At 44.1% G+C, this 23,576-nt stretch overlaps 1 protein-coding gene across 1 annotated transcript in view; it reads left to right on the top strand.

Moving 5' to 3' along the window:
- The window catches only part of LOC103697825, a 60,128-nt gene extending 37,717 nt beyond the window's left edge, over positions 1–22,411 (top strand). Inside the window, exon 6 of the mRNA XM_039121526.1 lies at positions 22,009–22,411. Within this exon, the coding sequence (XP_038977454.1) occupies positions 22,009–22,212 (204 nt within the window). The 3' untranslated portion in view covers positions 22,213–22,411. The remainder of the gene's footprint in view (positions 1–22,008) is intronic.
- Positions 22,412–23,576: the final 1,165 nt, after the last annotated feature.

Here is a 23,576-nt window from a genome sequence, read left to right as displayed (position 1 = left end):
CAACCTGAACAGCTCCGGCTTGGCAGGCTCCACCGCACCTGCGCTTATATTTATAGCCAAACTGTGGCCCCCCGGTCGTTCCGATGCGGGTGGCTCCAATAAATGCGGGCACATCGAATCCGGAAGCCGTTTCGGCTCTCGAGGTTTATCCCTCCACGATCTCCTAAGCGTCGTTCTCCTTAATTGCCATCTCTCGTGCAGGACACTCCGGACGGCGTGTAGTCCCGCGGCCCACGTATCTCCGCACGCGCCCAGGCCGCATCCGCCTCGAAGAACGCGCGTATACGCGGCCGCTTAATGGCACTCCTTGCAAGCAGCAACTGGCCGGTCCGATTTCCCAGGTAACGCCTCAATTAGCATTTAATGGCCTTCTGGTGTTCCCCAGGCGACGCTTCGAAGAGGAGGAGAAACACGATCGCAGCTGGCCACGGAGAAACCCCGTCGAGCGGCAAGTGACAGGCGCGTGCGACCAACGAGCGGAATTCCCCGAGGCTCGGCCCTCGGATGCCAGGCTAACCCGATGATCATCTCCGGGAGCAGACTAGCCTGAAGCCCCGACCGGTCGCCTCGGCTTGCGCCAGCCTTAGCCGACCAACGAGCGGAATTCCCCGAGGCTCGGCCCTCGGATGCCAAGGCTAACCCGATGATCATCCCGGGAGCAGACTAGCCTTGAAGCCCCGACCGGTCGCCTCGGCTTGCGCCAGCCTGGCCGACCAACGAGCGGAATTCTCCGAGGCTCGGGCCCTCGGATGCCAGGCTAACCCGATGATCATCCCGGGAGCAGACTAGCCTGAAGCCCCGACCGGTCGCCTCGGCTTGCGCCAGCCTGGGCCGACCAACGAGCGGAATTTCCCCGAGGCTCGGCCCTCGGATGCCAGGCTAACCCGATGATCATCCCGGAGCAGGACTAGCCTGAAGCCCCGACCGGGTCGCCTCGGCTTGCGCCAGCCTTGGTCCGACCAACGAGCGGAATTCTCGAGGCTCGGGCCTCGGGATGCCCAGGCTAATCCGATATCATCCCGGAGCAGACTAAGCCTGAAGCCCCGACCGGTCGCCTCGGCTTGCGCCAGCCTTGCCGACCAACAGCGGAATTCCCCGAGGCTCGGGCCCTCGGATGCCAGGCTAACCGATGATCATCCCGGGAGCAGACTAGCCTGAAGCCCCGACCGTCGCCTCGGCTTGCGCAGCCTTGCCGACCAGCGACAGAATTTCCTGAGGCCTAACCCTCGGATGCCTGGCCTAGCGCCGGAAGAATTTCCTGAGGCCTAACCCTCGGATGCCTGGCCTAGCGCCGGACAGAATTCCTGAGGCCTAACGCCCTCGGATGCACTGGTCCTAGCGCTCGGAAGAATTCCCTGAGGCCTTAAACCCTGCGGATGCCTGGCCTAGCGCCGGAAGAATTCCCTGAGGCCTAACCCTCGGATGCCTGGCCTAGCGCCGGAAAGATTTCCTGAGGCCTAACCCTCGGATGCCAGGCCTAGGCCGGAAGAATTCCCTGAGCCTAACCCTCGGATGTCAGGGCCTAGCGCCGGAAGAATTCCCTGAGGCCGAACCCTCGGATGCCTGGCCTAGCGCCGGAGGAACTTCAAGAGTCAGGAGTCGGCGAGACGCTACCAAGAGTTAAAAGAGGAAGGACGAAAGTGAAATGACGGAAACACTTTGTTTGCATTAACTTTCGTTGCATCAGGGCCGAGACCCAATACAACATGGCAAAACGCCAACATACAAAGAAAGAACAAAGAAAAGTAACAGAGAGTCAGCTTGGAGGAACCCCTGGGTCGTAGGAACGGCGAGCACGTCCGCGAAGGGTAGGGAGACGGTTGGAGAATCGGCACGGCAATGGCATCGGAGGGGAGTCGAGGAGGGAGACCCCACTCAAGTCAATTCCGGGGTATTTAGCGGACACCCTTGCCAGGCCTTCATCGAAGCCTAAGGCAAAGGAGTCGGACCCCCGCGTCCGACATGTCACGGATGAACTCGGCGGACTGACGATAGGCCTGTACCGCCTGACGCCCGATTTCCCGCGCTCTTCTCGGCCAGCGCCGCCTCCGCTCGCTCCGTAATCTGAGCTTTCGCTTCCATGACCTTCGCCACAATCCGGTCGTCCGCCTCGGAGGAGACCCTCAGCAGATCGGCCCGAGCCTCCATGTGCCTCGCCTCGGCAGCGATGCGAGCAGCCTCAGCCTCCTCCAGGCGCAATGAAGCTCCTGGTTGCTCGCACGAGTCCCCTCCAAGGCCGACTCCAATTCGGCCAGCTTGGCTTCAAGAGATCGGGTTCGGTTGCGGGCGTTGTCGGCCGACTGCTGAGCCTTCTCCCACCTCTCCCGGAAGTCGGCAGCCTTCCGGGACTGCTTTTCGGCCCGCTCCTCCGCCTTCCTGATCTCGCTTTCGAGACCCGAGGCAACCTTGAGTTGCTCCTGAGCATCCAACAGTTGCCTCTCGAGGACGGCGAAGCCGAGTGCCCGCTCTTCGGCCACCTGGAGCCTCGTTTCGAGGTCCCTGGTCGTCCTCCCCGCCGCAGCCTGGTCTCCCTCCTCTACAGCTTTCAGTCGGCTCTCGGTCCTCGCCAGAAGCCTCGCCTATTCCTCGTGGCTCTCCTCCAGGCGGATCATGTACTGGGCGAGCTAAGAGATAGGAAAAATGAGAGCGTCAGACGGGGATCAACAGAGCCTATAAACGACGAAAGCGACCAAAAGAACACTCACCGACATGAGACAGACGCAGCTGGCAGCTCCGACTTCAGGGATCTTCATCTGCCGGACCTGCCTACGGTCCCTCTCCAGCAGCACCGTCTCGACGAGGTTTCGGGCGCCGGCGAAAGTGAAGGCCGACCCCGACTTCGCCCCGGAGCCGGACGGTGGTTTTGCAGCCTTACCCTTACCCATCGCTTGGGGAGAGAGTCATGCCAACCGTGCGCGGGGCAGGGGCCGCGCCAGAAATCGACAGGGTCCCCGCTCGGCCGGGGCCTCGGCGCGCCCCTCCTTCTCGTATCATCCGAAGCCGACCGAGTCGAAGGTCGGGCTGGGGACCGACTGCGTCCGACCGGCCGCCTCGGGCGCGCCCGGATGACACCTCCGGAAAAAACGATAGTCTCATCACCGGAGGGCTGATACGGCGTCAACTGTCGGTCCGAGCCCGCGGCGTCCCCCTGATCGGTGGGCCCGGACCCGTCTGTCGGCGTGGGAGTCGCCTGCTGGCGGGGCTTCTTCGCCGGTGGGACCCCGCTCGGAGGAGGTCCGTTTCTTCCTCCGGATCGCTTCCAGTAGGGACGCCCTACTAACAGCCATTGCCTTGTCCGACTGCATGACGTCGTCGATTTCTGCAAAAAGGACGAGATGGTTAGAAACTGAGAAACTGATGGAAAGAAGAAACGAAAGAGGAGAAAAGAGCTAAAAAAGAAGTGGTGGCGGGCTCACGGTCGGGCGGGGACCGAGCTCAGACCGACGTTCACCAAGGCATCCTCGGAAATAAGGCTAGCCACCGGGGGGAGCCGGCCCTCGGCAACCAACCCCCTCAAGACGGCGACACCATCGGACTCCTCCCTCGACAACCTCGATAGGCCGATCGGGGACTTCATCGGCGTCTCCCAGGTTGTCCCGATTCCCCAAGAAGGATCTACGTCGATGAAAAAGAAATGCTCCTTCCAGCCATGAATGGAGGAAGGAGCCTCCTTGACGAGGCCGCACCCTCGCCGCGCCGCAAAGCACCACCACCCTCTGTCCCGGGGTGGCCGTTCAGGCCATAGCATTCCCAAAAGACGTTCAGGGTGGCGGGAACCTCGTGCATGCGGCAGAGAACCTGGAAGGCCGTCAGGGTACGCCATGAGTTCGGCACCAGTTGCGTCGGCGCCACTCTTAAACCTCGAAGCACCTGCACGACTAAGTCCGAGAGGGGAAAGCGGAACCCAGCCCGAAGGATCCTCATTGATGGCGACCTTCCCTGGAGGAGGGTGGGACATCCTCTCCTCAGGCCCCGGGAGCGTAACGTTGCAGGTTTCGGAAGGTGGTACCGGGCCACGAACCTATCTAGGTCTTCGGGGACCAGCTCCGACTGAATGCGGTCTGCTCTTACTTCGTCCATCCCTAACGGCCAGTGAATCTACGGTCAGGACGGGGTCAAGAGGGGAGAAGGACCGGAACGACTGGGGTACACTAATACGAAAGGAGAAAGTACGGAGGGCCCTAAATTGTAGAGTGGGGCAACTCACCGGAAGGGAAGGAAGAACGGCTCCGAGAGCGTCAAAGGAGGAGCGAACGAACAGTCCGACGGCAACGGCAGCAGCACAAGGGAGAAACTCGAGGATGCCTGTGAGGAGAAAGGCGGACGGGGGAGGGCCCCCCGGTTAAATAGGCGGAAAGGCGGGTGACGCCTCGGTGACGCCAGAGGACGCCTGGCTGCCGAAGGTTCGTTCGCGCCCCAAAGGCGAATCGACGCCATTAAGGAAGGATGTCCGCCGAAATCCGCAGACCGCCAGATCAGCGACAACCGCCATACGCCATAAAGAAGGCGGGGAGCTCGGAGCGCGCGCGCCTTTCCGAGGGATGGCGGCAATCTCGAAGCGTCACTCCCTTCACCCGTTCCCCTCCTGGTTCCAGGCTCGGAAGTGGGGGGCTACTGTTACGGGGGAACTTAGCCACCAATGCCCCACGTGACCAGCACGCGCGCCCAGGAAGACTACGGCTGCCCCTTGATCCAGCAATCCGACCTCGGGTCGGATATCTTCGGCTCCGCAGCCCGACCCCGAGTCGGCTGCCCCTTGATCCAGCAATCCGACCTCGGGTCGGATATCTTCGGCTTCGCAGCCCGACCCCGAGTCGGCTGCCCCTTGATCCAGCGATCCGACCCCGAGTCGGATATCTTCGGCTCCGCAGCTCGACCCCGAGTCGGCTGCCCCTTGATCCAGCAATCCGACCCGAGTCGGCAATCTCTGACAACAACAGACTGTTCCCCTGAGGCACGCCGCGGCCCCCTGCTCCACTACTCCCTGCAACGGCCGTATCCGGCGCTGTTCCACGATCCCCCTGCCATAGCCGTACCCAGCGCTGCCCACGACGCCCTGTAACGACCATGTCAGTGGCAACCCCATCGCGCCACACGATGACCAATCCCCAAAAAAACCCCCCAGCCTGATATATATGCGGCTGGGGGGAAGGGGGAGGGTAAGCAAGATTTTCCAGAGTATCATCTTACCTGCTACCTCTCCTTCTCCTTCGATCTTCCCTAACTTGATCGTCGGAGGGCCCCCACTACCCCGGTGGTGGTGCGAGGCTTGCTTGCAGGTTTCCCGGCGGAAGGCGGAGCGCAACCGAAGCAATTCCAAGGGAACCCCGTTCACACCGCTGTGCCAAACGTTCTTGGTTTGAACCCCCAGCAACAGATCTGAAAACAACAAAATAAGGTGCAAAAAACCTGTGTCATGGGAACTTGACATTCCAAAGGCAAAGAACAAGTCTTGGGCTCAAGGAAACCAGTGAAAAATTTGAAAGAAAAGAAAGAAAGAGGAAGAAGAATGAAAATTCTGAAATTTTTTATAAATCGTTGCCATACTAAATGCAATTACAACAAACTATCTCCTTTTTACAATTCTAGACACCCCTAATACTCTCAGAATAACATTCCTAGAAGAAAGACTCTTTCCTTTACTTCCCTAGCAAAAAGCCAAAAAAAAACTTTCCTAAAGTAGTAAGATTCATCACACTAATAGGACCCCACATAAACATAAGCCCTCCTCTCCGATCATCCATTGGTCGGAGCCAAGCCCTGTTTCGAATGAAACAGGGGCTCAATTTTATTTTTTTTAGCTTCTTTAAGTGAAGTCGGCCCCTATATCATTTGAAACAAGGCTTGGCTCCGCCCCAATGGACCATAGGAGGAGAGGTGGGCTTCTGACCCCCTCTCTCTCCCCCTCCTAGCATCTCTTTCTCTCCCTCCTAGCATCTCTCTCTCTCTCTCCCCCTGTTTCTCCCTCTCTCCCTCCCTCTCTTTTCCTCTCTCCTATCTCTCCCCCTTTGGTTTTTCTTTTTCGGTTCGCGCCGAGACAGTATAATATAGTAGCATATTGTACCATGCTGCCAGCCTATTGGTATGAGTACCGGTTTGGGTGTTGCGGACCTTGAAAGAGTACCGGTTTCGGTGCTACGGACCTTGAAACTAGTCTCACAACCCTTCTCTCTTTCTCTCACAGTATAATGGAGAAGGAAAAACCTAGCCTACACCTTGCTCTTGTGGTTTGTGAGATTGCTCATCTAACCCTAGGATACCCCTTCCCTTTTATAGTTGAGGGAAGGACCTAGAGCTTTCCTTGCTTGGCAACCAAGAGTTCTAGTAGGACTCTAAGAGATAAGGAGGAGGTGGTGGCATGCTTAACCATGTTGCTTCCCTAGGAGTCCTAGTTGGACTCCCACTAAAGAGGACTAAGGGGCATTGGCCCTAGGGGCCGCCACTTGGATCCCATCCAGGTGGACCTAGAATTAGCCTAGATTTGTTCTTGCTTGACCCGACCTAGCCTTATCCCTGTATCTAGACTATTTCTGTAGCCCAATCATTTCACCAATGAAATATGGATCTTTCTTAATCTGATCTATAAGAGAATAATCAACTTGAATCTTATTCTAATTGACCTGAAGTCAAATATATGTACTAAATGTGTTACTGGGATTGGTCAACTTTGGTTCCCACTCATCAAAGATCTACCTACTCCTGTCTGTTTGGTCACACGTTAGCTACATTGTTTAGCATGGAGATATGGATCCTATATCGCATCACTGAACCTCTTATTGAGTAGGATGGAACTAGTTAGTCTCCTTGATCTTGCATAAGCTATATCATGCAATTTAGTCCATCATTTCGGTGTCCTCGTATGACCATTGTCTATAGCATTGTCAAATTCTTAATCATATGATTTCTAGCCCATTAGTACCTTGCATTGAGCTAGATATCCTTTTACGAAAACTGTTCATGCGAATCCCTTTTCAAAATAATTGTAACTATAATAATTTTGCAAAATATTTACTTTCAAAATCTTTCAAGTTAGTATGCAACTAGGTCTAATATGTCTGAACATGCTGTTGTTTTAATATGGACGGTATGCTATTTGATGGTTTCTATGTTTGGATAGCTTAAACCTCGCACGTATCTGAATCCAGTAAATCACTATGCTCCCTGTCAAAGGCAAAGTCCAAAGTATTATGATTAGTACATGGGTTTGGCCTAAATTTATTGACCTCTAAAATATGAAAATGTATCTTATCCTTTAGTTCAAGGGACCACTTGCAAGCTCGTGTACATGGTTCACATTCCTACCCCTGACAATGCTTTGTGAGGTAAATTGCGAGTGTTGACCATTCAGTGTGATGGCACACCCAAGTGTCAGTGGAAGGTCTGAATTGATGAAGGAGAAACTCCATGAAGTCACCATCCACCTCAACAGCCTTATAAGTGTGATGCTCAATCTCATCTATAGTTGTGAACAAATTTTGAGTACTTAGAAATATTCAATCTTCCTTTTGAAAAACTTTCCATACACTTGGAAATAAAGCCTTGGAGTTCTCAATGGATTCTTTTCTAACTTTGTGACCAATGTTTGCACAAACCGTGTACCATATATGACTGTGTGAATAGGAGGTAGCTATTATTTTTTAAACTATTCTTTTGTATTAAATATGTAAATGGTTTTTTAAGGCATACCCTACTTCCAACATTAGGTGCTCACCTATGACAACCTAAGCAATTAGTTGTTTTTTTGTAAGACTTGAAATAGTTAGACAAAAGTTATAAAGTTCAGGGCTGAAATTCGGGCATGTTAGGTCAGGTTGATGGCAATCCTTAACCCAATCCAACTTCTAAATCCCTCAACCTCATCCCCTCTATTATTATAAGCTAAATTCTGGTTGGAGTGGCATGGTCCAGTTAGGTTTTCGGGTTAAGGTGGATTATGCCATGTTAATTGGGTTAAATCAGGTTGAATAAAAATTTGAAGATAAGGAAAAGAGTAGGACATTTTTATTGAATTGATATTTGTTGAATTGAGGTCTGAGTCATTCATTATTTCAACTATACACTTGCATGCAATTTAATAAGATTAAAGATGTTATATAAACATGTAGGCACTCTTTATGAAACATAAATATGAATTGTTTATTTAATTATTTATATATCGCGTAGGGTCAGGTTAAGTTGGGCTGGATTGGGTTAGATCGGGTTCGGGTTGGGTTGAAGGTCAACCCTAACCAATCCTACTTGAGAGCAGGTTTGGATTTTTGAGCTCAATCCCCACCCAAGTTTATAAAACATCAACCAGACCTACCTCATAAGCAGGTTAGGCCGGTGCGTTCAGGTTGAGCCCAATCTAAGTTGCAATCCTAGTAAAGGCTAGGTGTGTTCACTATGAATTAACATGATCTTGCATTAAGAAGATGTACAGGTTGCTGAACTTAAGGATGTGTTTCTAGCTGGTGTTGTTTACGAAGTATGATTGGTTAGGTGTAATCTAGTGACTATCAATTGTGCTGACGCTGAACAAGGATGTTTGTATGTTTTTGGAAGGTGAAACAAGTTCTCCATATCCATATTGTTCATAATGTACAGAACTACAGCTTCCATGCCAATCACAATGCGTGCATCCCTAGCATTGGGAAAAAATTTTCCTCCCTCAAAAAAAGTGGTTCCAAGATAAGCTAATGATACTAGAACCTCTTGGTGATCAACATAATCAAGGGCCTGATATCGACATTGCTTGCTTATTACACTTAACTAGATCTCCAATAATCTCATTTATTGCTGCCATTTGATCAAAGAGAGACAAAAAGTGTCTAATATGTGTAGACATTTCCTTTCTCATCACTAGATAATAGATCTTGTTTTACCGTAAATTAAGTAATTGCATGATTTGCGAATGATTATTTTGCTTTGACAATCATCTAATAATAGATTGGCAAGGAGACTTATTTAAGGCTGGTTTCCGATAAAAGCTAAATGGTTAATTTGGTTGGTTAGACAAGAAATAAAAGGTGCTTCATTTATTAATCCAGATTCTTAAATTTTATTCATCTGAGATGTTGCACGGAAATCATTTATGATTGTTTGAGATTGCACCAATTAACATTTTTAATTTAGGAAGCCAGATTATAGGAAAAGCTGTGCTTCTAAGAAGAAAAGTTGGAGTTTGTAGCAAAAAAAAAAGAAAAAGAAGAAAAGTTGGAGTGAAAGAACAAACAATAGAAGAGGCTAAATAGAAAAAAAATGTGTATAGACCATGGTGGCAAATTAGCGGTCTAGGGGTTCTGCAGGACACTTGCACACATCAAGCTTCGCATGTCTGCAAATGATTTCAAAATAGATATGGCTTATGTTGTAATTGTTTACTTAGTCAAGGATGAATCCAGTTCATGGTGGTACAACTACGACAAGAATAATAGGACACTAATCCCTGCTAATTGGATTGTACCAATATATGACTGGAATTTTTGTTTCAAGCTTGATTTAGTTCTTAATGGTTGGGCTACATCTTCTGAAGGCAGAAGGCAGCAACAGGCATTCATGGCATTGAAGACCCTCTATATTTAGAGTTTCGTGATGACCTGACCTTTGCTGAAAAATGGCAGCTTGTCTTGCAAGGTGACTGCTAGTTTGAACCATGAAAGAGTAGCATTCATCGTGGAGAGAATGTACCAAGTTGCACCATGGATATATGATTTTGTTGCGTGATTCCTACTACATCAGTGACTAGCAAAGAATCTGGGTGTACTTTGGAGGAGCAGTTTGGCAGGTCAAAGAAATTGTCTGCATTTTGTATGTTGCATCAATCTCATTAGTATTTTGGAGACTAAGGCAGTGTCCTTTGTTATCTTAAAGATTGGAATCTGATGGGTGATGAATGAAGAAATTTTTATAAGGGAATCTGGCTGAAAGCCAGTTTTCAAAGATACCTGCATTTGTTCCAGCAATATGGCAAGTCAGAATTTAGGCAAGGAACTTTCAAGCGTTGAGTTGATGAACTCAGTGATACTTTTAGATTCTGGGGCTGTAGAACCTGCAAACCGAAGCTTGTTTGCGAGCCAAGATTCTAAAGAAATTACCACTTGAATACAGAGGGACAGCGAGTATTTTGAGCTTGATGCTTTACAAAGATGTGTATCTTAAAGTTCAAGTGATAAACAAAGCAATAAAAGCTTATTTGTTCAAAATGGAGAATCAAATATCAAGGTATATTGAAGAGTGACAATAGGGGCTAGTGAATTTTACAATGTTCGAATACCTATTTCAGAGATATAGATAATATTCACATTTTCCCATCGTAATTTTCCCATTTGATAGTTTTGTGGAAATGTGTTGCCCAAGGTGACAATCCAAGAGGGGGGGGGGGTGAATTGGTTTCTTCTAAACTTTTGGTACTTTTAAAACTTTCTTAATTGAATGCAGTGGATGCTTTCTTAGGTTATTTGAGTAAGTGAAACTAATGCAAGAATAAAGGATAACACAAGAGAGAATAGAGACACAAGCACAATGCAAACACCACAATATATAGTGGTTCGGTGCTCTCCTTAGCACCTACGTCCACTCCCCAAGCGTACCCTTGGGATTTCACTATAATCACGCGGATTACAGTTGGATTGTTTTCCGGGCTCACAATCCAAAAACCTTGTTGGTTTTGCGGGCTCACCAACGAACCTATACACTTGGTTTTCCGGGCTCACCAAGAACCTTGTTGGTTTTGCGGGCTCACCAACGAACCTATACAACTTTGGTTTTACGGGTTCACCAAAACCTTTGTTGGTTTTGCGGGCTTACCAACGAACCTTTACAAAGTGTTTAAGCAAATGAAAATAAAAGATTTAACTCCTAAATGAGCATATAAGACAATATGAACAATAAGAAGAGTTAGAAAGAAATTATCGCTTTGAAGTTCGCTTGCTCTTCTTTGCCAAGAATGCTTCACTCTTCAAGGGGGGAAGGAGCTCTTGATGCCTCTTTGAATGTGCTCAATCCCTTTCTTTGATTCTTGGATGAAGCTCTTGATGAAGAAGATTAGGGCTCTTTTGGTTTTCTTGTGTATGCTTTGATATCCCCCTCAAAAGTTGTTTATCCTGATGAATAGTGCCCCTTTAAATAGTTTTCAACCTTCCTTGGACAAGCCCCATCCGTCAGATTTGAAAAACTAGCCGTTACAAGCCTTGGGAAGGACAAAAAGTACATCTGCAGAACTAGCCGTTACTGTTCAGCTCGTGTTTGGGTCGGCTCAACCTGTCCTTGGGTCGACCCAACCTTCACTTGGGTCGACTCAACCATTTCTTGGGTCGACCCTCTCAGTAACCACAGAAACCTCAATTTCAGCCTTCCTTCCCTTGAATCGACCCAACCAATTTTTGGGTCGACTCAAAGTTCACTTGGGTCGACTCAACTTCTTCTTGGGTCGACCCTCTCAGTAACTCCAGAGAATCATTTTCTGTCTGTCTTTCTGTCTTGCCCTTTGGGTCGACCCTCTCAGGGTTTGGGTCGACTCAAGCTTGGGTCGACTCAACCACTGTGTGGGTCGACCCTCTCAGTGAATCCAGAGAGCATTTTTCCTTGGCGTTTTGAGGTTCTTTGGAGGTTGGGTCGACTCATCCTTACCATGGGTCGACCCAACTCACTGTTCATTTGTGCTGTTTTTGCAGGAGTGTGCCAAATGATTCCTCGATGTGCCGGGGTCGACCCAATCAACCTATGGGTCGACTCAATTCACACTTTGCTGCATTCTCAAGGTTAGAATCATCCAAATGAACAAGATCATATATATATTTTCAATTAAGCAAATGTACTGAGAGTAATGAACTTATAAATGAAGTATCAATTTTAACTTATAGCATGCTCTAGATAATTACTTGTTAATCATCAAAATAACACTATCATCCTCAATCTCCCCCTTTTTGATGATTACAAAATAAAGAGTATAAGTCTATTGATACTTGTCTTTAAAATCAGTTTATAAAAGGAATTGAATTTCAGAATTTCAGCTTTTCATATATATAAGTGAAATCTCCCCCTATATCATTCAAAATTTGCCAATTTGACTTTTTGAATGCCTCCCCCTTTCATTTATAATTCATTAGTAATGAAACTTCAAAAATTTGAGTTAAAATATGAGTTTCAGCTTATGTATCGGGGTGAGAGAGGAGCGTGCCAAATTCTGAATTATGATAGAAATTTTTTGATTTAATGATTTTCATTGTTACAAATTGCTCCCCCTTAGATATATAAGCTTTCTTATGCGATTTTCAATTTGTTTCTCTTTTCTTTTCATAACTTCTTTACTCACTCTTTCTTACAAAAGTAATACTCTTTCTTCTCAAATGAAATACTCTTTCTTTTCTTAGAGTGAATACTTTATCTTTTCGTCTCCCCCTTTATATACTCTTTTCTTCTCTCTTAATATACTCTTTCCTTCTCTTCTCTTTTATATACTCTTTCCTCTTCTCCCTTTATATACTCTTTCGTCTTCTCCCTTTATATACTCTTTCGTCTCCCCCTTTATATACTCTTTCCTCTTCTCTTCTCCCCCTTTTTGTCATCATCAAAAACATATATATGGGAAAAGATGCAATAACGAACAAACTTCAAACTTCATTGATCAAAATAGGAACATTTTCATATATTAATGCTCAAAACGATGAAAAGTACAATGTTCCACAATCAAGATTTAAAGATATAAGGGAAAGACAAGATACATAAGGGAAAAGAAAAATACACATGAGAAAAGGCAAGATACATATGAGAACTAGATTTCTAGTCTAGGCTCTAAACATAAATGCTAAAATCAGCCTAGGGAGAATCTAATGGCTGGGATCTAGTCCTCATCCGCCTAGCATAAGTGGCGAGGGGAGGTCGAGCCTGGTGAGACTGGGTCTGGCGTGGAGCACGTCGAGCTGGATGACTCTGTGCCGATATCTCTGACTCAGCAGCCTGTGGCACAGAAGGTCCATGTGTCTCTCTCTCTCTCCTGAGTGCTCCAATCTGCTGCCTCAGATCACTGATATCAGCAGACATGACATCCAAGCGGGCGTCCAATCGGCTCGTAAGCCCGTCAGTAATAGTCCTCGCCTGAGCTGTCATGAGCTCTGTCATCCTGCTCCAGAAGTCATCCGTATCTGTCGGAGGAGCAGATGACGATGGTCCAGCCTCTGAGGGTGCAGTAGGAAGATCCATAGGCTCCTCATCCTCACCCTCTGGTGCCTCTCCCTCTGGTGCCTCACCCTGAATGCCTGCACCAGTATGTATCCACTGCCCGTTCACTTTCTCATAACCCATGCGTATGAGTGACCGTGCAGTGTACGTGTCTGTGGGTTGCAGATTCTTGAATGCTTCCTCCTCGAGAGGTAACCCATGCTGACGGAAGATTAATGTAAGTATCATACCATAAGGTAATGATACCCTGTTGCTGCTTATTACCTTTCTCATTTGCCTCAATATCATGGCCGGAAGATTTAGGGGAATCCCCCGAATCATACACTCCATAACTGCAAGATCTCGTTCTGAGATGAGATCGAATCTCCCGGTCTTCGGAAATAAAATTCTATTTATCATATTAAGCAACAACCTCATCTCGGCGGAAAGAGAACTAGCTATTACCTTCTGAGAGAAATCGAAGTTCTCATTTTCCATGATCAGCTGAAGAGCTCTCATTTTGTTATCTGATCTTTCCGGAATAGCTCCCGTGCAAGGTAGGTGTAGAAGCTCACTCAAGCTCTCCTCGGATACACGGATCCAAATCCCTCTAACATCTGAGACAAGCCCTCCCATACCAGTCTTGAGGAAGGCATAGAATTCTTGGACTAGCCCGGGGTATATTACTACATCAAGGGAGCAAAGATACTCCCATCCTTGTTTTTGGATCCATTCCCAAATGCGAAATCCCTCTTGGTTGAAAAACTCCGAATGGATCCTTCTCCCGGTAGTAACGGGCCTCCCCGCAAATCTTGCAAGAATCACTGAGGGGGGAGGAGGAGGAGGGACCTCCGCACGTGCCTCACGTCGTGGAGACACGGGAGAAGGCTCGGTAGGGCGCCTCTCCTCTCGTTGAACTCGGGTCACTCTTCCGGATCTCTTGGCTACGGCTCGTTTGGGACCCATTTCTCCAAGATCTTAAAGAAATCTACTGTTTGGAGGAGTCTAGTGGAGATTGGAGAGTGGGGACAAGGATTTTCGGAAGAAGACAAAGGGCAAACAGTGCCCTAGATGTGCTCTCGGGCCCCCTTTTAACAGTGGGGTCCCGACGTTGGGTCGACTCAAGAATTTTCTTGGGTCGACTCAACGTTGGGTCGACCCTTGTTCTGGGTTGGGTCGACCCAAGTGCAGAATTTGATTTTCTCGCCCTCTTTGCTTCAAAAAAAATTTTCCTCGCTTTTAATCCTTATAAGCTCCTTATGGGACATTGATACATGAGTAAGAAATCTATAGACAACAAATTTGACTCATGTTTCATGGGATTTTTGAAGTTAAAGGAATGTATCATGAGACTACTAACTTCCTTTCATATTCATTCAATAAAAGGATCACATATACCTAATTCCCTCCTGAGCATACAGAATCTATCTTCACTCAGTGGTTTTGTAAATATGTCGGCCAATTGTTTTTCTGTGCATATATGCTCAATGCATACATTTCCATTTTGCACATGATCCCTAATGAAATGGTACCTTATTTCTATGTGTTTGGCCTTAGAGTGCTGAACTGGATTTTTAGTGAGATTGATAGCACTCGTATTGTCACACTTAATAGGAATATTTTCTAGTTTAACTCCATAGTCCTCTAGTTGTTGCTTGAGCCATAATACTTGAGCACAACAACTACCAGCAGCTATGTATTCAGCTTCGGCTGTGGATAGTGCTACTGAATTCTGCTTTTTACTAAACCATGATACTAAATTGTTTCCTAAGAATTGACATGTGCCACTTGTGCTCTTCCTATCTAATTTGCATCCAGCAAAATCTGCATCTGAGTAAGCAAGCAAATCTAGACAGGAGTCTCTAGAGTACCATAATCCAATGGTGGTAGTTCCTCTCAGATATCTAAGGATTCTCTTAACTGCACTTAAATGTGATTCCTTAGGATCCGATTGGTATCTAGCACATATCCCTACACTAAATACAATGTCGGGTCTACTAGCAGTAAGATAGAGCAAGGATCCAATTAGTCCTCTATAGAGCTTAATATCAACACTTTTTCCTTTTTCATCCTTGTCTAGCTTACTAGTGGGATTCATTGGAGTGCCAATTCCCTTATGATTTTCATTACCAAACTTCTTCAGTATTTCCCTTGTATACTTAGTTTGATGAATGAAAATGCCTTCTTTGGTTTGTTTGATTTGTAATCCTAAAAAGAAGCTTAATTCTTCCATCAAACTCATCTCAAATTCTCCATGCATTAAATCAGCAAATTCTTTGCATAGAGTATCGTTAGTGGCACCAAAGATTATGTCATCTACATATATTTGTACCACTAGTAGATTTTTGTCCTTTCTTTTGAGAAATAGAGTCTTATCTACATTTCCTCTACAAAAATCATTATCAATGAGGAATTTACTCAATCTATCATACCAAGCCCTAGGTGCTTGCTTTAAACCATATAATGCCTTATGTAATTTAAACACATGATTTGGCAATTCATGATTTTCAAATCCTGGAGGTTGTTCTACATATACTTCCTCCTCAATAATGCCATTTAAGAATGCACTCTTTACATCCATTTGATATAATTTAAAATCCATAAAACATGCAAATGCTAGAAGTAATCTAATAGCTTCTAATCTAGCTACAGGAGCAAATGTCTCATCATAATCTATTCCTTCTTCCTGATTGTATCCCTTAGCTACAAGTCTGGCCTTATTTCTTATGACTACACCATTTTCATCTAATTTATTTCTAAATACCCATTTTGTTCCAATTACTGAATTATGCTTTGGTCTTTCAGTTAATGTCCATACATTACTTCTTTTAAATTGATTTAGTTCCTCTTGCATGGCATTTATCCAGTTAGTATCTTTTTCAGCTTCTTCATAAGTTTTGGGTTCTAATTGTGAAACAAAAGCAAGATAATCATTTAAATTTCTAAGAGAAGATCGAGTTCTTACCCCTTGAGATGGATCACCAATAATTAAGTCTTTGGGATGTCCATGTGCATACCTCCATTCTTTTGGCACATCTTGGGGTTGTGGTGGCACGCAATCTTCTCCCTTATCTTGATTTGGCACATCATCAATTTTCAACTTCTCAAAGTCGATAATTCCTGTATCATCATCAACAGAGTTTTCTTTCCTAGCAGACTCACTATCAGACTCATCAAATATGATATTGACCGACTCTTCCACTACTAAGGTTCTTTTATTGAATACTCTGTATGCCTTGCTAGATGTGGAGTATCCTAAGAAGATACCTTCATCTGACTTGGCATCAAATTTACTTAAGTCCTCCTTGCCATTATTTAAAATAAAACATCTACAGCCAAACACTTTAAAGTATTTTGCAGTTGGTTTCTTATTCTTCCAAAGTTCATAAGGAGTTTTCTTAGTTATAGGTCGTATTAAAACTCGATTTAGAATATGGCAAGAGGTGTTTATAGCTTCAGCCCAAAAGTACTTTGGAAGATTTGACTCGCACAACATTGTGCGTGCCATTTCTGCCAATGTCCTATTTTTCCTTTCAACAACCCCATTTTGTTGAGGCGTTCTAGGTGCTGAAAATTGATGTGATATTCCATTTATAGTGCAAAATTCCTCGAAGTGTTGATTTTCAAATTCCGTGCCATGATCACTTCGAATTGCTACCAATGTGAGTTTCTTTTCATTTATTATTTTATTATAAAGTTTCAAGAATTCAGAAAATGCTTCATTCTTATGTGCCAAAAATGAAACCCATGTATACCTTGAAAAGTCATCAACAATAACTAGTCCATATTTCTTTCCTCCTAGACTTGTAGTTCTAGTAGGTCCAAATAAATCCATATGTATGAGTTCAAATGGTCTAGTTGTTGATACTACATTTTTAGATTTGAAGGATGATCTAGTTTGTTTTCCTAGAGAACACGGTCCACATATTTTATCTTTTTCAAAAATCAATTTTGGCACATCCTTTATTAGTTCCTTCTTAACTAGTTTTGATATTAATTCCATACTTGCATGTCCTAGTCTTCTATGCCAAAGCCAACTAGTTTCATTCTTCTTTTCTTCATTAGTCATTAAGCATAAACCATTTTTCTTACCTAATTCATGAAGATCTACTAAATAAATGTTTCTTTGCCTTTGTCCTACAAGTATAATGCTATTATCCTTAGGATTTGTGATAATGCATACAGATGCTTCAAATGTAACTTTAAATCCTTTATCACAAAATTGACTTATGCTAAGAAGATTATGTTTCAAACCTTTAACTAATAAAACATTTTCTATAAAAATAGATGGAGCAATGAAAATTTTACCCTTTCCAATGATATGACCTTTACCATTGTCTCCATAGGTAACTACTCCACCTTTCTTTGGTTCCAAAGTGACAAACTGATCTTCGTCACCGGTCATGTGTCTTGAACAGCCACTATCAAGATACCATCGTTTTTCCATTTTATCAGCTGTAAGACACACCTGCAATCAAAATCAAGGAGAGGCTTTAGGTACCCAAACTAAGTTGGGTCCTTTAGGGTTAGTACTCCATGTTCCTTTTGGAACCCAAATTTTCCTGAATTTAAACTTTTGATTATTACTTGATTTGTTTTGACTAAGCTTTTTAAAGTTACATTCATATGCTTTATGTCCTATCTTATTGCAACAATAGCAAGTAACATTTTTATTTTTAGCTTTTACAAAAATATTCTTTAAGAATTTTTGTTTTGTATTTGGTCTATAGCCTAAACCTGCTCTATTATATACAGCTCTTTGACTATCAAGTATCATATTTAACTTGGTAGAACTAAGAGTAAATTTATCTACCAAGGATTTATACTTTTCAGCATCTTCTTTTAACTTAGTATTTTCAGCAATTAGATTCTTGTTTTCATTTTCAAGTTTCCTACTTAATGTTTCATAGTTATTAGATAGTTTCATTTTATCTTTAATGAGAGATTGATTTTCTTCTTTTAGAGCTTTATTTTTATTAATTACTTTCTTATGTTCTTCCATAAGTTCTAAAAATGCATCATGTAATTCATCAACAGTAAAATCACAGTCAAGTTCAGAATCTACCTCATCGTCATTGGCCATATGACATATTTGGGCCGTGTCTTGATGATCTTCATCCTCTGAACTTGATTCCTCACTCTCACTCCAATCAGCCATAAAATTTTTCTTTTTCAATTTCCTTGCCATCCACTTCAAGTCTGGGCAATCTATCTTATAATGCCCGGGTTTATTACACTCATAGCAAATAGGGGTTTCTTTCTCCTTTTCTTTATCCTTACCCTTTTCTTTGTCCTTACCCTTCTCTTTGCTTGAGTTACCTTTAGAGAAGGGCTTCTTTTTATGGAATCTATTCTTACCTCTCATGAATTTTCTGAACTTCCTTCCAAGTACTGCCATCCCTTCCTCATCAATATCCTCATCATCATCTGAATCTTCTGATTCAGATTGTTGTCTAGGGGTGGTAGTCTTTAGGGCAAGGGGCTTTCTTCTCTTGACCTCATCTTCTGAGTTTTGCCTCATTGTCAACTCATGGGTCATGAGTGACCCTAGAAGCTCCTCTAGCTGCAGTGCATTGAGGTCCTTCGCTTCTTGTATGGCGGTTACCTTGGCCTCCCAATTCCTTGGTAGAGACCTGAGAATTTTACGCACCAAATCAGAGTTAGAGTAAGATTTTCCTAAACTTTTGAGTCCATTTATAATATCAGTAAAGCGAGTAAACATATCAGTTATGGATTCGGTAGAATCCATTTTAAACAATTCATATTTATGTACTAATATATTTATCTTTGACTCCTTGACCTGATTGGTCCCTTCATGTGTGACCTCAAGTCTATCCCAAATTTCTTTGGCAGTGGAGCAAGTGGATATTCTATTGAATTCATTTATATCTAAGGAGCAATAAAGTACATTTATTGCTTTTGTATTTAACTGTGCAAGTCTTCTATCATTTTCATTCCAATCCATTTCTGGTTTGGGTATGATAGTGCCTTCTATATTGAGGGTGGGTGTGTGAGGTCCTCTAGTGATTACTTGCCATACCTCATAATCTGAAGCTTGAATGAATATCCTCATTCTAGCTTTCCAATATGCATAATTTGTGCCATTAAATAGAGGTGGTCTATTTGTGGATTGCCCCTCACTCATTGCACCTCCCACTTGGGTTGCCATGATCTTTAACTCTTGATGGTTAGATCAATGAGCACTATTAGAGCACCTCGCTCTGATACCACTTGTTGCCCAAGGTGACAATCCAAGAGGGGGGGTGAATTGGTTTCTTCTAAACTTTTGGTGCTTTTAAAACTTTCTTAATTGAATGCAGTGGATGCTTTCTTAGGTTATTTGAGTAAGTGAAACTAATGCAAGAATAAAGGATAACACAAGAGAGAATAGAGACACAAGCACAATGCAAACACCACAATATATAGTGGTTCGGTGCTCTCCTTAGCACCTACGTCCACTCCCCAAGCGTACCCTTGGGATTTCACTATAATCACGCGGATTACAGTTGGATTGTTTTCCGGGCTCACAATCCAAAAACCTTGTTGGTTTTGCGGGCTCACCAACGAACCTATACACTTGGTTTTCCGGGCTCACCAAGAATCTTGTTGGTTTTGCGGGCTCACCAACGAACCTATACAACTTTGGTTTTACGGGTTCACCAAAAACCTTTGTTGGTTTTGCGGGCTTACCAACGAACCTTTACAAAGTGTTTAAGCAAATGAAAATAAAAGATTTAACTCCTAAATGAGCATATAAGACAATATGAACAATAAGAAGAGTTAGAAAGAAATTATCGCTTTGAAGTTCGCTTGCTCTTCTTTGCCAAGAATGCTTCACTCTTCAAGGGGGGAAGGAGCTCTTGATGCCTCTTTGAATGTGCTCAATCCCTTTCTTTGATTCTTGGATGAAGCTCTTGATGAAGAAGATTAGGGCTCTTTTGGTTTTCTTGTGTATGCTTTGATATCCCCCTCAAAAGTTGTTTATCCTGATGAATAGTGCCCCTTTAAATAGTTTTCAACCTTCCTTGGACAAGCCCCATCCGTCAGATTTGAAAAACTAGCCGTTACAAGCCTTGGGAAGGACAAAAAGTACATCTGCAGAACTAGCCGTTACTGTTCAGCCCGTGTTTGGGTCGGCTCAACCTGTCCTTGGGTCGACCCAACCTTCACTTGGGTCGACTCAACCATTTCTTGGGTCGACCCTCTCAGTAACCACAGAAACCTCAATTTCAGCCTTCCTTCCCTTGGGTCGACCCAACCAATTTTTGGGTCGACTCAAAGTTCACTTGGGTCGACTCAACTTCTTCTTGGGTCGACCCTCTCAGTAACTCCAGAGAATCATTTTCTGTCTGTCTTTCTGTCTTGCCCCTTGGGTCGACCCTCTCAGGGTTTGGGTCGACTCAAGCTTGGGTCGACTCAACCACTGTGTGGGTCGACCCTCTCAGTGAATCCAGAGAGCATTTTTCCTTGGCGTTTTGAGGTTCTTTGGAGGTTGGGTCGACTCATCCTTACCTTGGGTCGACCCAACTCACTGTTCATTTGTGCTGTTTTTGCAGGAGTGTGCCAAATGATTCCTCGATGTGCCGGGGTCGACCCAATCAATCTATGGGTCGACTCAATTCACACTTTGCTGCATTCTCAAGGTTAGAATCATCCAAATGAACAAGATCATATATATATTTTCAATTAAGCAAATGTACTGAGAGTAATGAACTTATAAATGAAGTATCAATTTTAACTTATAGCATGCTCTAGATAATTACTTGTTAATCATCAAAATAACACTATCATCCTCAAAATGACACTGACTGATATGGTGACTTGATTAGAGTGAAGGTCGTCTGCAGGGTCAGCAGAACCGTCTCGAATCGGGCGGTTCCGGCCGTTCCGAGCCGTACCGATAGCCTACCAGTATAGTTCCAACAACGGAAACGAAAACTATTGTCGGAGGCGGAGGAGAGGGAAAGAGAGGAAAAGAGAGCGAGCAGGGAAGGGAGGGAGGCCGGCGGAGGGCCGGCACTGGGGCAACAAGGGGAAGCCACGGCCGTTCCCTTGTTTCGTCACTTAAAAATTGCGAAATTCAAAAAATGGCTGGCGAAACAGGAGAATGGCCATGGTCAGCAAACGAAGCAACTTCCACCATTCATGGTCAGCAAGAGATGTGTTTGGTGGGCAATATTGAAGGCAGATTTTGTACCAACATAGAAATTTATATGCATGCATCAGGAAACTTGTGTTTTCCCTATTATGCACCTGCTCTTTTCTTTTTGGAATATTCATTCCAACTAATTCTTGTAAAACTCATTCACCGAACACTCCAGTCCCCATGCATGTGAAATTCTCCTAGAATTTTCTGTCTGACACCTTTATGTGTCTGAGAAATATGGGGTTTTTCTAAGTACATGGCCCACCACAGTATTGTTTCAGAAGGATAAGCTGACATTACTAGTACTCGTTGAGAAAACTGACAAATATCTCTAACTATACAGAACCAAGGGAGAGCAAAAGCCTACCAATTAAGCTGAACATGGCACATGATTGACTATATATCATGGCAGGATGAAATATTGATGAAGTATCAATATTCTTATTGATATAGTTGGCAGGCCCTCCCTGTGATACCTCAATCCAGAATCTAGTATGACTCAAGTTCGCTTCCATCTCTCTTAAGTTGGAGATGTTAAATTAAAATAGTAGCCACAGTTCAACAATTTGACTGATTTTATTGTTTTAGTTATCAATGCTGCTTTCATGCTGGGCTGAAGTGGTTCCTCTTAACCCAAAAGAACAAAACGCTGAAAGGGAAAATTTTGCTTTGTTATTTGCAACACTTTAATTTTCTTATTTATGGATGGCCATGTATGACAGGTTGAGGTAGAGAGAATGAGAGCTCGTGCACATGAGAGGCTTATGAACAAGCTAGCAGCTGCAAGGCATAAAGCTGAGGAAAAGCGAGCAGCAGCAGAGGCCAAAAGAAATCAACAAGCCACTAGAACAACACAGCAAGCAGAGTACATCAGAAAAACTGGCCGCATTCCTTCCTCGTTTGCCTGTTGGAGTTGGTGCTTTTAGTTACATTTCACTGAAATGCAATTCAAGTTGCCAGGTAAGCTAATGTGAAATGTTCTCATGTTTTAATGATGTTGTAAACAGGAATCCTTTCCAGGTAGTTCATTTAATTGTAAAATATGAAAGTCTTCCATGTAATTCTGTTTCTTTCAACCATGAACTCCTTTACCAGCAATCAAGGTGTCATCATTCTTTTTTATTCTTTTGATGCTCTGCAAAGTTCTGATCTTCCTTTAACAATGTGGTTCTTATATCTGGAGCTTGCATATTACATTGACAGATTCCGAGTACTTGTTAAATAACCCTCTAAGATGACCTAATGCTCCTGAACTTGACTAAGCTATCCTAGCAGCTGCACTGCGATCCTTGGTTTTTGACTGGTGGTTTCCTGTGAGGCTTGAATGATATTACTACATGGATGATAAAATAGATGGTGTGAGGTTTATCATGAAAACCTACTCATTTCTCTAGACTTGAGCTCTCTCTCTTGAGCTTGTTAATTCCTCAGGGATATAGAGTGTCTTTTTACATGATCATACTCTGTATTAGGTTTAAGTAGATATGAAATAAATTTGTATATATCTAATGAGCAGATTCAATTTGCTAATTCTAATTAATGTACTTAACCGAAACTTGGTGTAAGTAATCAAATCCTGTTGCTAAATAATTTTGAGAGTCAAACTTCAGTTTTTTAGTCATTTCGGTTAATTTCTTTTTCTACAACTCTAAATCAGAGTTGTTAATGCCTTAGCTTGTTAATTCCTCTGGGATCTAGAGTATCTTTTTACATTGTCATGCTCAGGTATCAGGTTGAAGAGCCACGAAATCAATTTTGATATATGTAATGAGCTGATGTAATTTTTTGATTCTAATTGGTATACCTAACTGATACTTGGTGCAACTAATCAGTCCCTATTGTTGAATATTTTTGAGTCAAAATTCTGCTTTAGCAAAATTGACCAAATAGTTTTTGGTATAAACAATTTTTTTTCTAAGACTGCAAATCAGAGTTATTACTGCTTGGGAGGCTGGTCCATCTTGGAAGTTAGCAGAAGTCGTACCCTTTACAACTTCCAAGCAAAAATCTTTGACAGCAGAAAATGAATATCTGGTTCACCTGGGCGATGAAAAAGAGAGCTTTTGTTGAAGGACCTAAACTTAATTCGAAGCTGTAGGGTATGAGTTTTAAGTTGGGCATGGAGATTGCCCTATCATCAACATGATGCAATTTTTTGATTCCTCCTGTTAGTTGACTTGGGTTGAGGCCATTCAGAATGTTTGGAAAAGCTACCACTAGGAGAAAAAAAAGCAGTTTAGGACGCCTGAGGCTGAGATGAAGATGTATGAGACTGGGGGCACTACTGGAA

This window comes from Phoenix dactylifera, unplaced genomic scaffold, assembly GCF_009389715.1.
Source record: "Phoenix dactylifera cultivar Barhee BC4 unplaced genomic scaffold, palm_55x_up_171113_PBpolish2nd_filt_p 001118F, whole genome shotgun sequence".
Taxonomy (NCBI): Eukaryota; Viridiplantae; Streptophyta; class Magnoliopsida; order Arecales; family Arecaceae; genus Phoenix; species Phoenix dactylifera.
This window is presented reverse-complemented; position numbering and strand designations above follow the sequence as displayed.